At 36.0% G+C, this 11506-nt stretch overlaps 1 protein-coding gene across 1 annotated transcript in view; it reads left to right on the top strand.

Moving 5' to 3' along the window:
- The first annotated feature begins 11256 nt into the window (after positions 1–11256).
- Positions 11257–11506, top strand: part of LIPC (lipase C, hepatic type) — a 36320-nt gene continuing 36070 nt past the window's right edge. Inside the window, exon 1 of the mRNA XM_054387960.1 lies at positions 11257–11338. Within this exon, the coding sequence (XP_054243935.1) occupies positions 11257–11338 (82 nt within the window). The remainder of the gene's footprint in view (positions 11339–11506) is intronic.

The raw sequence follows: 11506 nt of genomic DNA, 5'->3' as shown, positions 1-11506 counted from the left end.
ATGGTGAGATCTTATGTTACTTTTATGGTTTATTCCAAAATGTTGTGCACTTCGAAGTAATGACTATGCTAACTCCCTTAGGATGTTAGTTCCAATCTAGCAGGTCTAAACTACTTTCTAAAGAGTTAATTGTCATGTCTGCCTCAGCTCAGCTGATTTATTCTAGTTTCTAGTAATTAAGATTGCATTTCACGAGTCTCAGCCTTACTAAATTGTTACATTTTTGTATGCTACAAAAATAATACTCATCATTATAGTAATTAAATTATTCATAAATTCCACTGGTTCCACTTCAGACATATGTATAATGAGAACAAGAGCAGACAGACATATATATATTTTTTCTGTTAACTGGAGAAACATGGAATCATTCACATTAGACTCAAGTCTTTCTAATTTATCTGCCTGCTCTTTTGAAAAAAAAAAAATTATTCTTCAAGCCAAACCAAGGAAATTAGTCTTTGTTCATCTTTACACCTCATTTCAGCCCTGCCATGGTTCTAAGGATTTCCTTGCCTGGACGCCCTGCTGTGCTGCAGAATGCACTAAGAATAATGAGGAGGTTGCTTTTTTCTCCAATACTACCACACATATGTTGTCAGCACTGCAGTGCAAAACAAGAGTAAGTCTATCATTTTACAATACTACCTAGAGCCATCCCACTGAGACCAATAGGGCTTATCTAATTTACACTATTGTAACAGACCCATTTCTGACCCATACCGGGGAAATCAAACAAAATTTGGTCCCTAGACCAAAATATTAAATGTTTTGGGTCATTTTCTGCCATGCAAATTCATCATCTCACTGGTGAAGAATATGTTAATGAGATCCCAAGTCTGTAGCTAAAAGTGAGTTTGCGTCCTGGCCTGGACAGAGCATTAGGAAAGCTTCAAATTTAAAATAACATGGAAAGCTACATTTTTAAAGCCTGTTCCCTTTCTGAGCATGCACTAACATGTCCTCTGTTATAAATAAAAGTAGCAATTGCTCTTTGGTTTTTCTTTCTTCTTAAATTCTTCTTTCACTCTGAGCTCTAGTTTAGGTCCAAATAGTTGCAGTAAAAATTCCAGTCACAACCAGAGATCAGATTGCTGATCATTATACAAATCTTTGTTGTAGATTTAGTCAAAATTGCTGTCCGAGTTCCTACTGCACAAAACACACTGTCCAGATACAATAAAGATAAGCTTTACAACAATGTTAACATGCACAGTGAATCTATAGGAACCTAACTTGCTGGTGTATCTGAGGGGCCATCTAAAATTAATATGTAGTAGTTGAGTTCTTTCATTAGAATTGATTCTTTTAATTGATGGTGGCTTGGAGAAAGGAGAGAACCAAGAATAATGACCATCTCTAAGGAATAAAGCACATATCACCTAAGAAACTACAATACAAAGCAAAAAAATTCACAAATACCTACAGGTTCTAGTTAGCACCAAAATGTTCTTCATCTTCCTGCCACCAGATTATTTCCACAAGTGAGGAATGAAACATACCTTCTATAACGATAACATAGTCATTGCATAGTTAAGGTGCAAAAATGTTATACATCTGTCTATACATCTCTTCAATTCTCAATAAAGCATAAAATCGTCGTCTTCTGATTCATCATGAACTGTATTACATCCACTGTATATTCTATGCCAGCTACAGCTGTGACATTGTATTCTTGAAGAAAGCAAAAAAATAATTAAAGAGTCAGAACCCTTCCTTCCGAAACCCTTTTATTTGCATTCACAAAATCACACTTTCCAGGGTATTCATGCATTAAGTCTTCCAGTCTGTATCATATAAACATTGCATTGACTGGTGATTTTGTATTTGTACTTGCATCTGATGAATTAAATCCCATGTTAAGCCTTCATTTTATTTCTATTTCTGTCAAAATTAATATCTTATTACATGACCTCTTTTCCTGCACAAGATTTGGCATGTAGAATACTACTGTGCACACCAGCTTGTGCATCCTCAGTCATAACAGGAAATCTGATCTTGTTAATACATAGTTCCTTATTCTTTCACTCAACCATGAAGCCAACTTCAAAGTAACTGTTCATCACAGGCAAAATACTGGTCTTTTTTAAGGAAAGACAGATCAGCCTTTGACTTAAATATGACCAGGATCTAAAACCCACATCAGAATTTTTTTGTGTCTTTCTCTTCTGGCTCTGAAAGTTTGCTGTAATTTGAGAGAAGCAGTTCTTCTGAGTTTGGGTAGTCTCACATGGAGAATAGCATTTAGCTCCTAAGAGAGTCTTGTCATTTTACAGTAAAAAAAATTCTGAGGTCCTGTCCTGGATGCCTAAATGCATATGTGACTTACTTACACAGGGCATTTTGTGTATTTTGACAGAAGAATATGGTACACGATGACCTTATTTAGCAATATTTTTGAAGAACATGCCAATTTTGAAAAAACAGACACACAAATATGTGACAGAGTTGAGCTGAGAAATATTTATTTGTGAAATCTATCTAAAGAGGGAATCTTCATGAATGTCTTTTCTCAGTTTCCAGTTTATAAGTTTATGCCAATCTGGAACATACCATCAAGTAAGGCGAAGTTGGGTAAGCAAACTTTTGTTGTATGTAATAAGTAGGACATTGTGGTCTGAAGTTTGGTTAGACCAAAGCTGTTTCACTAAGCTGGTTGAAGATGATTTATCTGTTTTTACAGTGAGGCTAGAAAAAAGGGTTAATATCAGTGAGATTCCTTATCACTTGTGAATGAGAGTATTACTGAAAATACTAATTTGTTCATAGGAGAGGTTCATGAGTCTACTTTTATCTTGTCAAAAAGAGTCTACTTATCCTAGGACCCATCAGAAAGAAAACTGCAGACCTCTACACTTCACTTATGTTATAATAGGTTATCCAATATACTATAACATCAATTAATTGGCCTATTGGTGAAAGGAAGGAAAAGGGTGTGGATTGTTTCTATCTGGATAAAGAAATGCTGATTTTCTAAATGAGAATCTGTCACTCTGCTGGAATTGATCATGATGTACTCACTCTGTTTTGATTTTTTTAATTAACTAACAGATTTCTGTGTTTTCTTATAAAGTTCTCTACATGATAAACAAAGTAATAAAATGCAAAATGAGTGAGCTAAACGTTCAGGCACCATCTTGAAGCTGTTATGTAATTTAAAATATTTAATATCATGTTATAACATCAATGGATGGATACTTGGCAAGATTGACTAAAACATGTTGAAAGAAGAAAACTAGTAACTATTAAGCAGTGCAAAAGGGCACTAACATGCTTCATATCATAGAAATGTGGTATGATTGGTTATTGTGGTGTCTGCCAATTCAATAAATCTCATCCAATTATTCATAGCAAGCATAGTCTGTTTTACAATGAACCCATTTTATCCATAGCACACTATTCAAAGATGCTACAGTCTCTATAAATGTTGGTGTTTGGGTTTTTTTGTTTGTTTTGTTTTGTTTTCAGTCTGGTAGGGATTTGGAAACTATCCTCTATGGTCAGCAATCCCTTTAATGATTTCTTTTTATTTTTGATTGTTGTTCTTTCTCTTAGTGATTAACTACAGAAATTGACATTTTACTATTTGTATGTAACACTGTACTTACATTGCAGTTTCATAAGAGACAAACTACAAAAGAAAAAGCACCAATACAGCCTAACAGAAATAAGAATAAATTCTAACAACAGTACAGAGGCATGATAAAAATTTCAGAAAACAGCTAATGAACTGGTATAAGTGTTTCAATGTTAGGAAAGAAAAAATCCACAAGGATGTAGTGGTACCAGTCACACAACTGACAGATACTGAACATACCCAAGTTGACCATGAACAGCTGGATAGAGCGCATGGGTTCATATAAGAGGTTTAGGAATCTACTGCTCTTATACTGTCAAAAAGATTTGACTTATCCTCACCTTTCAGGCAGAATATGGACTGCAACAAAGAAGCAACAAAATAATTAAAATAAAATATAGAATCTTAATAAATCATGCAATTTCTGGAAGAGTTTGTCAGACTTCTCAGTAGTTTTACCTGTGGTGAATAAAAACCAACAATGCATCCTGCTAGCTAATCTCATTAAACAGAAACAGGTATCCACAGAGCATTGGGCCTCCTGTTTCTAATAAATCTCTACTCCCTTTGCCTGCCATTTTGCTCTGTAATTCTGCAATGTTTCTCATGCTTTTTCATGATAAGCACTAGCCACTAGCTTCCTAACCCACAGCATACAATTTCTATTCCCAGATAGTCTCATGCCTTCACCCAGCTACATCACAAAATGCTAATGGTTCTGTGAACACACTTTAATGCCTACACAGTCTGGATCTAAAATTAACATTTATATATAGAGCACCATTTGTCCCAAACACTATTAAACAAGCCAGAGATATGCATGCTTTGTCCAGAGACCATTTATTCCACCATGGAAATACAGTCAGTGATGGTTTGAAAAGCAGCAGCAGTTAATAGTGCATAGCAATATAAGAGCAGTTTAGGTCAGCAAATTATGAATGCACTAGTTTCCAACAACGCTGTTTCTGTAATTTCAGAAAGGGGTAAGTGGAGTAGTTATTCAGTTAAGACTTTAGACAGGAGATCAACAGCCACAGAGCAGAGACAACATTTTTGTATGAAGTAGCATCTTTCAGTCAATCTGGAATTAGTAACATGCTTCTTTTTATTTGTTTGTTTGTTCGTTTGTGTTTGATTTTGGTTGGGTTTTTTTTGCCAGGCTATTGCATCAAGATTGCTACACAAGTCTGCATGAGTGCACTTAGACAAGCCTGCAATCAACTTTTGATCTTGGCAGTAACCACCAACTGACATAATTGATAGGTCTGGTTTTAGTCATGGAACCTAACATTTACACTCTGAGCCATAATTATATTTAGAACATACACACATCTCTTCCTGCACAGAGAAAAAACCCTACACAGTACATCAGGAAGACACTAAAGATTCCACTCACCCATCCCTGTTATAGCATCAGAAATATACTTCTTAGCTTGGTGCTTGTAATTCTTCATCAAGGCTTTAAAATTCTTTTCAATAACTGTGTAGGCCAAAGAAAGTTTCTGAGCTCTCAAGACACTTTTATGGAACACTATATCCCTTCCTTCTAACATTGTACTAGATACTCTGTCTCTGAAGGCATTATGGACTCCTGCAGACAGAATTTCCTTTTCTGGTGCAGACTCATACTGAAGTATAGAAGAAACTAGAACAAAAAAAAAAAATTAAGCAATTCCCCAAACCTCAAGTCTTTGACATCGCCTATCCAATATCTGTATGTGTGTCAGATACTACGTTTGTCATTCAAACCTAAACAAATTTGCATGGAAGAAACTGCAGAAGTTTGTTTAAATAACAATTTTTGTATTTGTTTGCAATGCTTTTTATGGGTACGGACAGTGTTGAGCTTGATTCATTGTCCTACTTTATCTCCCAAACAAGTTACTGAAAGATGAGCTTTACAACCATGATCTCATTTGAGTGAGTCTGTGACAATTCTCTTGGTTATTGGACTTGTTACTCACCCAGTGTTTATCCCATCACCCAGCTTGAATTTAACTCTTTGTTCAGTTTCCTTTTCAAGGGAAAGACACTTCTCAAACACTTTCTTGAACTGGATTGAATTCAAAACCACTGGCACAAACTGGTCATTTGCCAAAGAATATTGCTCTCACAAAACTGACATCATTATACTTTCTCAATTAGCACTTATGTATGTAGCATACACTCAAGGTCTTGTTTGCACAGTACTAGACTGCAATAAGTAAGACTCTCAGATGGAGAACAGAGGGAAGGCAGGCCCACTGAATACTGAAATTTTGCTGGCTTTCGTAATAGGAAGCATTTGTGTTAAATTCAGTGTTGAGTAGCTCTTCCCATTTCATGTTTCAGTTGTGGAACATTAGCATTTACAGGACAATATTAAGAAACTTTTAATACATGGTTACAGTCACTTCAAATCTAATACTCATTTCTTGCTCTCAATCATTGGAATTTAGAATGCCGGTATAATTAATCAATTATCTTATGGTTAATCAAGTTATCAAAGATGTGCAGCACCAGAAGAAATAGAGAAATAAGTATTTCATTCATTTCCAATCAAAACAATGCTATGATTTATGTGAACAAAGTCTTTCACCATTCTGTGCTACCACAGCTGAACTTCCCTATTAAGTGAATTATCTCCTGAGCAAGCCAATTTCCAGCCTACACTTACTACTGAAACATGCAATAGATCATTTGCCACTGAAATTAACATAGCACCACATACAGGGGGAAATCTTCAAAGCAGAACAGCTGTCTCTAGGAAACCCTTGTTTCTCAAACTCAGTAAAATAGCTATCTCCTTCTGCCCTGCCAAGAATGAGGCATGCATTTTCTGTATGTTGCTCTTTTTGTCAGAGGAAATCTGATTCTAATATGGGACTGAAGAGAGGAACATCTCCCAACCCAGCAGCCAGGAGAGAGGAAACAGGAATGAAGAAGGCAACCTGACTGCACAGACTGGCTTGAAACTAGCTAAAGGCATCTTCCATTATATGAAGGACATTTTCAAAATCTTTAAGGACTTAGCCTTTTTTTAAGCTATTTTCTTCTGAATTAGACTGAGATTACTGTGACAGGGTGTATCTGAGGAGATACTGCCAGGCCATCCTCCTCCAGCTCAAACTGTGAGATTTTACTAATGATTGTATATTGAGAATATGTATTACTAAGCCAGTCAGACAAGAATGTAGATAACCATTTCTACATAACAACTTTTATTGACTTACCTGGGGTGCATATAATTTTCACTTTCAAATAAGTTTTGTGCTCAAGGAGGAGTCTGAAATTCTTCAGTGTCAGAGAATCACAAAACAAATGATTCATAACTTACACCTGTCAAAAGTTTTTTCACACAATCCCTCAGGGGCCTAAAACATAATCTGCAGATTCTATGCTGCTTATCAGATGATACAATATGACAGTTGTTTTCTTTAACGATGCAGATTTGCAGAACATGACTTGGGATAAAAAGTAATTTCATGCTAGTTGTATAGCTCTACCTTTAGAAGTAAACTAGAAAATGTTCATCCTTGCATACAAAACAAGTATAAACTTGTGCATTTTCCCTCAAAAGCTTGCAACTAGGACAACTCTGATAATATCAGAGCAGTAAGCAGACTGTGAAGCTTTCAAATGCTCTTAATACACCTACAGAACTGCCAAGCAATAAAAGCAAGCAGGTGATTACAAACTGCTGATATAAAGCCCGTTAAAAAACACACATCACTTGTTCCTTATCAATTAAGATTGGTCAAGTTGGTTCAAATGTATATGCCAAATAGAACATGAGCCTAAATTAAAATGTTAAGGTTCAAACCAGGTAAATACTTGCAATATTGGTTTAGTGCTCTTTTCTTCTTCTGACCTCTTGAAAATAGTTTCAGGCAGTTTTTCAGAGTGGATTTTCATAAATTTTGGAGAAGATTTAAAATGTATGTTTGTCCTAACTGATGCTGAAAGTATTTAAAGCTTCCTCATCCCTCAAGTAAGCCAATTTTCTAATCTATAATCTTCTCTAATCTTGTAGAAATGTAGGAACTGACAGCAATCCAGTATCTAAGTTCTGCTAAGAGTAGCAAGAGCTGTTTAATTCCCTGGAAAAAACAAAGTATTTGTGGTTGATAATTAACCATCTCAAACAATCTGCTTCCCCCTCATACTTCCTCATCCTCCTGTTCTTTACACTCAGAAGTGATAACCGGAGTGTTGCAATGAAGAAAGCCAAAACATGCTAGCTCTCAGGACAGAGCAAATTTACACTATGGTGAGAGGAGTGGAGCAAGGAACCCAGGAAGTTGCAGGGAAAGGTCCTCCCTCATGCTATCATTTTGTTTTATTTTTTAATGCAGTATTTTAAACTTCATTATTGCCCCTGAAAGTGCCTCCTGACTCTGTTGGCCAGAACCACTTGTTGCAGATATAGGTGTTGATTTATCATTTATCAAGTACAGAAGAAATGAGCGTCTAGAAATATTTTCTATAACAGATTTGTCTGGCTTTGCTGTGAAGATTTTTACTCATTCAGATAACAGGTTTGTATCATTCATTGTTTTTCCTAATTGTCAAAGAGATTTATTTTTCATTGTTCAGATCTACTTGTTTACATCATTTTTATCTGTGTGTTCCTCCCCCTCCATAAAGCCTCAATTTCAGTGATAGCAGTTGATATCACTGAATAGCAGTGATAGCATGAGGGTGTAACTCCTAAGAGTCATCGTTAGTCACCAATTCAGCATGTATTGTCTCTGAAGTTTCTTCACTCTAATACTTTAAAGTGCTTTCATGTGTATTGTCTTCAAATATGTTGCCTACAATAAGCCCACAAGCTTTCGATGACATACCCCCAAATGAACATGATGTACCTGTGAGGAAACCAGAGTGACACAAGCCAAGAAATAGCATTCTTCTAAGGCAGCTATACAAGCACTAGGCTAACACTGATGGAAACAAGCTAAACCCACTTTTTTTTTTTTTTAAGGTGGAAGTAGGAGCAGATGTATAATTACATTTATGCTTGGCATTTGTATTTGGATTCTCTTCACTTACAGCTGTTTATAATACAAACTACCCAGTGTATTATAAAAATCCTTAAAAGACACACAGGATGTGTTAAAATTTCAAGAATACACCTTCTAGTCTCAGCTGTGTGTCCATGGAAAGTCAAACAACACTCTGGGTGATGAGTCTTGGAAGGTTACCTTATCAGGAGCTACAGACTGAAATGCATCTTGCAGAAGATACTCATTTCATGAGGCTATGCTTATGTAAACTAGTGGGTTTATTTCATATCAGAAAACAGATGATGGCTTGATATCTATTCCTGTGAAGGAAGTTTCAGATGTGTGTGCAGCCACTGCATGTTTGACATAGGCCATGAATCCACACACAAAAGTTCATCTAAAATAAGTCCCAGAAAAGATGAAACATGAATAAATTCTGGATTTAAAAATCACATTAAAAACATTTAAAAACCACATCAATATTTTCTCTCTCTATAACCTCTGATGGATTAGCATAACCATATCATGAATCTTTTTCTTTTTTTTTTTTTTCAGATGCCAGTGGGTAATTATAGGAACACAGAGTGGATCCTCAGCTGGTGAAAATCATTATAGCTGCACAGACACTGATTTATGTCAGCTGAAGTTCTGGCCCATAAAATCCCTTCTAAACCTGAAAGAACATCGTGTATTAAAGTGTTATTGGTCTTTAGGTGACTGAAACCTGTCTTTATGAACAGTGTGGCCTGGGGGGAAAAAAAAAATAAGACTTGCATGCCTGACAGATTTCTGCTCTGTGTTCCTTTATTTAACTTGATTACAGTGATACATTTCAGCAGAAGCGTGTATGGTGCAAAGCACCATCATTCACATGATGCTTCCCAATAGTGAAACCATCAGTTTTATTATAGATGTGACTATGTGCAAGAAGTCTAACTATAACTGGAACATAAGCCAAGAAGCAGATGGGGACTCTGATTAAGAGTATACCTCCTGGGTGTATGTCGTACAAGCAGCATCTCTGGCAGAAGAGAGAAGGATATCAAGCCCTCTTGCAGGTTATGCAAGATAGATATAAATACAGCACCATAAGCTAGAAATTTGGTTTTAGATGCTGTGCATTTAAGAAAACATTCTACTTTATGTAAAGTAGGCAAAACACTAACCTCCATGCAACATAAAATGTGTCCTCTTTGTTTCACAGGAGAGCAGTTTGGATTATATAGTTTTTAATTTAGTACTTAAAAAAAATCCTCATCACTGCAGTAGGTAGCAGTGATTTCAATGTGGAGAATTAAATATAGTACAAATGTTGGGTGTTGCAGAAAAGAGATCTACTCAGTAGAAGAATAATTTTTTTTTTTTTGGTAATGGATCCTTTAAATTTTATGGTTAACATATTCAAGCCTTACATTTAAGAAATCCATTTCAGACTTTTTTTAAGAATCAAGGTTTTTGTAAATACCAGATTATCTATTTGCCTTACCCTGAGTAACATACCGAACTGTAAAGAATAAACCTTCTCACTCTATTTAAAGTCACATCAGGTCACAGTGTTACCTGCATATTCAAAGTGTTGTTACCCTACACCAATTTCCCAGCTTTTTAAAGATGTCTATTCTCTGATTTTTCTAGTACTTGTCTTATATTCTGCTGTTGGAAATTTTGTTATTGCTAGTGGTACAGAACTGTAGCAGAGCTGTCTTACAGTTCATACTGCTCTGGCAGTCCACCCAGAAATATAAAATTCTCTATGATTGACCACTGAACAAATATGAAGGCTCAGAGCATTCTCTTTTTTCCAGAGGATTCTCTTTATTCCCACACATTTTTCATCCAGAAAATTTCAGCTCCCACTCACTCATGCAGAATCAAATGTGGCTGAGCAGAGCCATTTCAGTATGTGATGCAACATGCAGAGAGTAAGTCCAGACTGATGCTGACAGGGCCCACAGGACAGAATTTTGTCCTGTTCATGTATGAAAACCAATACATGAATAACGCCACCTGGACAAGAGTATTTTTTGCTGTCACACTGCAGTATGCACCTATCGTTGGGGTATTTACACACACTCATGTAATTAAGATTCTGATTTAAATCACTTCCTTGTTACAATTATGACAATTACACTGGCAGTGCAGTAATAGTTTTTCTTCATTACTAAATTTCTTATGTGATAAATGTTCATCATTTTGTGATTATTCAAATTGGTACCAATATTGTCAGTGAAATAAGAGAAGTGTTTATTATGCATAGAATTCTGCTGTTTCCCTTAGTGGGCTCTGTCTGTGTTAATGAAATCCTTAGATAAACCTTCAGCTCTTATTTTGCAATGTGTTCAGATTGACCTGTTGACCAACCAAATTCAAGCTGACTACTTGTAGCTTTAGCTGAATTTCAGTGAAAAAACACCCTCAGGCCTGAAGTGTGCTATTGAATGAGGTGGTAAGAGCCACTTCCAGATTGTATCTGCCACAGGTGGCATAAAATAAAAAAGAGGAGGTTGGAAATAGGGAAATTCTGTTTTCACTTCCGTAAAAGGGAAGACTGGAGAATTCAAGGACAGGAGAATTCAAGGTTAATGATTAATGGGCAAAGAATTTATTGCATACCATTGATAATTCTGTTCTTTTTCCTGTCCCTTGACAGAACTTAACAGGGCATCCCCCAACTCTCATTCAGAAAAAGAAGAAATGAAAAGTTTGCAGCTTCTCTCATTTTTGCTGCTTTCCTGTATCATCACCCGAGCAAACACATATGGAGGAAACAAACAAGGTAATATTCTTGCAAACATAGTGATCATGCTTTAAAAAAATATTTATGCTGTAAAAATTAAGTAGTACTGACTGTTTAATCATAAATATGCTGGAAACTGGGGGGGGTGCTGAGTGGTATGTGGAAATTTGTTCATTCTGAGGCTCTAGAGTTAAGGTCTTTAACAAA

The sequence above is a fragment of the Indicator indicator genome, chromosome 16 (genome assembly GCF_027791375.1).
Source record: "Indicator indicator isolate 239-I01 chromosome 16, UM_Iind_1.1, whole genome shotgun sequence".
NCBI classification, from domain to species: Eukaryota; Metazoa; Chordata; class Aves; order Piciformes; family Indicatoridae; genus Indicator; species Indicator indicator.
Note: the sequence above shows the minus strand (reverse complement) of the source record. Positions and strands in the feature narration are given on the sequence as shown.